General features: G+C 38.9%; 1 protein-coding gene across 1 annotated transcript in view; it reads left to right on the top strand.

Moving 5' to 3' along the window:
* Positions 1 to 1,108: 1,108 nt before the first annotated feature.
* The window catches only part of NUDT12 (nudix hydrolase 12), a 38,761-nt gene continuing 34,156 nt past the window's right edge, over positions 1,109 to 5,713 (top strand). The window contains exons 1-3 of the mRNA XM_019664014.1: positions 1,109 to 1,216; positions 3,775 to 3,986; positions 4,542 to 5,131. Of these exons, the coding sequence (XP_019519559.1) occupies positions 3,781 to 3,986; positions 4,542 to 5,131 (796 nt within the window). The 5' untranslated portion in view covers positions 1,109 to 1,216; positions 3,775 to 3,780. The remainder of the gene's footprint in view (positions 1,217 to 3,774; positions 3,987 to 4,541; positions 5,132 to 5,713) is intronic.

Below are 5,713 nucleotides of genomic sequence, written 5' to 3'. Positions count from 1 at the left end.
TTAAGGACTTTTATATTATAGATATATACTCATAATTCCAAAAATCTTGTTCTTAAATATTTATAAATAAAATAATACGGTATCTAGAATTTTCTTCAAAAGAATCTACAGGGCTGGGATGACTATATATTAATAATTGTTTATGTTAGAGGATTAATATATGAGTGTTCATTATACTACCAATTACCTTAATGTTTGTTTGAATACAAAAATTGGGTATTCCAAGTGTGTTAACTAAAACTTAGTATTTCTGACCCCCTGTCTGATCACTAAAATCGTTAAAGACTGAAGGCAACTATTCACAGAAAAAAGCATAAGACAAACCTAGAAAGAGCCGTTATGGGAGTACAATGTTGACTGGTATATACAACTTCAAGGTGAGAGGAAGCTTTTACTGCCTAAAATCTGGGCAGGAAGCAACAGTCAACCTTAATTGTTAATGACAGTCAAGGAGACAGTTTAGTAAAGAAAAAATCTGGAAGTTACAATAGAAGACTGCCAACACCTACCTTTTAATCTCGAACTTACATAAGTTTTGTAGGTATTGGAACATGAAAGTAAAGAAAATAATAACAGCAACAATAATTGTGTTGTGGGTACTAGCTCTAGACTTAGCACTTCTTCGGATTCATTATCCCATTTAAACCTATTTAAACAACCCAACAAGGTGTTGTGGGCACTTGGTAGGTACTTTTTAAAGGACCACTGAATGAGGCGGGAATCAAAACATGGTATCAATGAGGACACTGAGGTTCAGAGGCCAACAACATGTTTAAGGTCACGCACTGAAATAACTTGCCAGTTCACACTCCAGCTTTATTTAACATGAAAGAATGTTTTGAACACTCCATTGCATTTGGGCTATATAGGCTGGGTGCAAAATACTGGAAAACTTAAAACCGTTTCCGCAGACCTAGAGTTTCCCATCACCAGCATCACACTCTGCACAGCTCGGTCTCACCCGTTAGAAAACCAATCATTCACTCACCGGCAGGAAGCCAGTCGTTCTAACCCAGCACTCATCCCCCCAAGCCCACCCCTTCCCTGCTCGCTCACAGCCTGGGACCTTCAAACTACATCTCCCAGAAAGCGGTGCGAGAACATCGGCCCTCCACCGGAAGTCAGAACGTTTCCATCCGGCACCGGAAGAGTGAGCTTGGGGTTTCTCCCAGTCTTTCGACCACTTCCCAGTTTCCTCTCCTGTGGTCGTCTTTTGGTTAGTAGCAGCGTCGGCGACGTGCTCGGCCCTGGTTTGGGGCCGGTGAGCAGTTCTCAGTGACCTGTTGCCTCCGCGCTGCCCTGCCCGGCCCTGCCTGGTCGTGTGGCGCAGGCTCGCGCGGGAGCGGCGGCGGGGCTTCTAGGACGCCCGGGAGGGGCGGGAGCGCAGCCGCCTTGCTGCGGGCGGCGTCAGCAGCTCAGTCTTTGAGGTGGGGAAAAGGAAATGCTTCGGGTGCGGTTTCACCTAAAAAGGGGGACTCGCCCAGTGGCCAGAAAATCAACTATCTAAAGGCATTTGCCCTTTTAAAGACACCGTGCATGGGTGGCACTTGGTTAAATGACCAGCTTGAGTGCCCAAGGAAGTGGGATTCATTAAAAGACGGTTGGTGACTTGCAGTGACAGAGCCATATTTGACGTTTTCCCTGTCTCGCCTGAGCCATGTAATCTTGAGCAAGTCGTGGGCCCTGAGTCACACATCTGTAAAAGTTGATGGTGATTTGGATAAAATCTAAGACCCTTTAAACCTAAGATTCTTTTAAATGACGTCTTAGAATAGCCCAGGCTCTTCTTGGAAAGCAAGGGCAGCATTTAGCTAACTGAGTCACCTCATCCTGCCTTCAAATCCTTACTTTCTGGGTGACCAGTCAATGAGAAATGAAAAAGGAAATCCAGCAGGAGAGTTGTATTTCAGACTTGGTGTGCTTCTCTGGGATGAATAATGGTTCTATATCTAGATGGCTTTTCTGCTGAGAAAGCTAAGGGGGAAAGTACATTTTCTACTTTCTCTGGATAATACTGTATGCATGAGCTTCACGTAGGGCTCCTGAATGGTACTGTAATTTAGGAGGACAGTTTTGCAATCATCTGGAGTGGCCTTTGGGGAGGTTGAGGACGTGACCAAGACTTCAGAACATGAAACAGTGAAATATTGCTTAAAGTAAGCCTAGCTAAAGGACCTCTGTGATAATATTTTATAGGAAATAAATTTAAGGGGAAGGCAGCTTGGAAGGAAACTACCCATGAGTCAGTGTAGAGCAGTGCTTCAAAGCAAAGTCCGGAAAAGCTGTAGCTTTTGTTATTTGTAATATTTTTAAAGCATTTAGAAGAGATGCGATGAAGAGAATGGTCAGGTTATGCTAGAGTATGAATATCGATATGAATAGACTGGTCAGATAAATTCTAAAGTAAAAGAAAAAAAGTTTTCTAATATAGAAGACACTCCTAATTTTAGCTGTAAACAGATTTTCAATATTAGGTTTTATCCAAATGTTTGCATTCCTGTATATTTCACCTATTTTTAGTTTTTACCTGTTTGTAAGTAGCAGAAAAATACAAATAGGAAAGGTGAACGGACTCACAGGTAATCTCTTTCGCCCATTTTTTCCCCTAAATTTTGTTGGTACTACTCCTACTATAAAGTTGATGGACCAAATTGTAGTGTCAGAACCCAAGAGACAACAGCTGTTAAAATTTATGGATTTTTCCTTTTTAGCCTAAATGTCTTATTGTTTACAATGATAGAAGCCTACTTAGAAGCCCAAATCTTTCCTTAGTAGCATTTCATAGAAAAAAATTTTTACCTTAAAAAAGTACTTTGAGAAGCTCATAGACAACTGAAATTGGAACCATTTACACACACACACACACACACACACACACACACACCCTCATTTTGTGCCTTACTACTTGCAATTTGTGATTAGGCAACATTTATTTAGTGGTATGAAACAATTTTCTATATTTCTTACTGAAACAACAGCGCTACAAAGCAGACAAAGGAAGTTAAAGGTTTAAAAAGCTGTGATTCAAGGATATACAAAGTGACCAATAGAGCAATGTCTCATAAAAGATCCAAAATATATTGTTTATATGTGATTTATGGCAAGGATAATAATGCAGTGCAGTGGGACAAAGATGACAGTTTCAAGAATGATGCCCAGTTATATGGATTAGTCCATGAGACAAAAATGTATCTTGACCACTACCTTACACCATAAACAAAAATCAGTTCCAGATAGATTGCAGAATTAATTGTGCAAGGTAAAGCAATACATTGTTTTCATGTGAAACTTAGTTTTTGAATAATTTGTTATAGGAGCATAATTTTTCTGAGAACAGGGACCTGTTTCTGGTACCATAAAATCTAAAAGAATATTACTTGTCATCTGCTAAAAACTTCTGCCTTTACTTTTATCTGCTTTAACCCGCCTCATGCTCCCAATCCAAATTGAAGACCCTCTGGTCTACCTCAAATACCTCTTTGTAAGCTGTTACCTAACTCCCTCTCCCAAGGATATGGCCCTCTCATCTGTATTACCAAAGCTCGTTATACATTATTTTATACATCCCCCATGTTGAATTATATTTAAAACCCTCAAGTCATAACAATTTTGAAATGTATGCTGTGATGACAGTTGGCTACTATTTACCTTTTGAAGAACATTTTGTTTTGGAAACCATAAGTATTCTACTTATATCAGTACTCAGATAATGTTCAGTCATTGATACAAAAAGCATTTGCAAATGATTTTTTTTCCTATTTTCCTTTTTCTAAGGAACAAATGTCTTCTATAAAAAGAAGTCCAAAGCAAGAAATAATTTCCCAGTTTCACTGTTCAGCTGCAGAAGGAGATCTTGCCCGGTTAACAGTAACACTCAGTCTTTCCCCATCTCTTCTCAATGAAACTTCTGAAAATGGCTGGACTGCTTTAATGTATGCTGCAAGGAATGGACACCCAGATGTTGTCCAATTTCTACTTGAAAAGGGGTAAACACTTTAGGCTATACCACCTGAGGGGGTGGGTGGTTTAATTTCTGGGTTACATTTTTCCATTTTAATTATTCTTGTAGCCATATTTATTTATATCATTGGGCTTGTAAATAGCTGACCAGTTTTGTTGTATAAAAACATAGCATAATTTCTAACTAAAAGCTTTTAACTTTTTTCATTGAGGAATTTTCATACTTAATAGCCAAGCAAATTTATGAGTTAATCTAATATTTTTCTCCCAAATAGAAAATGTTAATCTACACACTATGACTACCAAGAATGCCTTGTAAAATTTTAATGTCTCATAACACATAAAAACTTTTTTATTTTATTCTCCAGAAATTTTAAATATCCACTATCTCTAAGTTTTCATCATTTATGATTACTTATTTTAACCTTCCCATTAGTAAATTATATACTAAGAGAAAAAACAATCTATGTAATCATTAAATAGAAGGGCTACGAGTATAATGTGCTTCTGGAAATATTTTATTATAGTAATTACTGGAGAAAACGTTTATTTCCTATTTTTATTCTTTCCTTCATCCATAGGTGCGACAGATCCATTGTCAACAAATCAAGGCAGACTGCACTGGATATTGCTAAATTTTGGGGTTATAGACATGTAGCTAACTTGCTAGCTAATGCTAAAGGTGGGAAGAAGCCATGGTTCCTAAACAATGAAGTGGATGAATGTGAAAATTATTTTAGCAGAACACTACTGGACCGGAAAAGTGAAAAAAGAAATAACTCTGACTGGCTACTAGCTAAAGAAAGCCATCCAGCCACAGTTTACATCCTTTTCTCAGACTTAAATCCCTTGGTTACTCTAGGCGGCAATAAAGAAAGTTCCCAGCAGCCAGAAGTCAGGCTTTGTCAGCTCAACTACACAGATATAAAAGATTATTTGACTCAGCGTGAGAAGATCACCTTGATTTTCCTTGGAGTAGAATTTGAAATGAAAAAAGAGTTACTTGATTTTGCTGGGGAAGTCCCAAGAGAAGAAGAAGATGGGCTGGTTGCCTGGTTTGCTGTGGGTATAGATCCTGTTGCTGCTGAAGAATTTAAGCAAAGGCATGAAAATTGTTATTTTCTTCATCCTCCAATGCCAGCTCTTCTGCAGTTGAAAGAAAAAGAAGCTGGTAAGGAGTGAACACTGTTTACTTACGTTGGTAATAATGTGGGTTTCGGAACTGGATTGGAATTGTGCCTCTCTACAGTTTCTAGGGGGCACACTTTTTCCCTCAAGCATAAAATTAGGCTACCTTCATTAGAAACTTAGGAAGGTTCTCACCCCAGGGGACTGCTCTCCTGGGCAGTTACAGCGGTCTTAATCAGCCAAGGTACCTTTCCCCAGAAATAACCGTCACGTATGCTGGTTTCATTTGATTCTTCAGTGAATAATTATGGAGCACCTGCTGTACACTGAGCCTGATGGCGACGACTTTGACTGTTTTGTTTTCTGTTGCTGGGTATGCCAGTTTGCATGGGGTCCTTTATGACATGGTAATAAATTAGGGGTTTTATTCTAAATTCCATTTGTTATAACCTGATCTATGTTTAAAGGGAGGAGTGGGGAAGAAAAGAAAACAAAACAAAAAAAACCCTCTTACTCTGGCTGCTTTGAAGATCATGAATTGTAGGTAATTGAGTGTGGAAGTAGGAAACTTTTTGAGAGAAGATTAGAGATTACAGCATTCCAGGTAAGAGATTGCAGTGGTTTG

Source organism: Hipposideros armiger, unplaced genomic scaffold, assembly GCF_001890085.2.
Source record: "Hipposideros armiger isolate ML-2016 unplaced genomic scaffold, ASM189008v1 scaffold_414, whole genome shotgun sequence".
Classification (NCBI taxonomy): domain Eukaryota; kingdom Metazoa; phylum Chordata; class Mammalia; order Chiroptera; family Hipposideridae; genus Hipposideros; species Hipposideros armiger.
Note: the sequence above shows the minus strand (reverse complement) of the source record. Positions and strands in the feature narration are given on the sequence as shown.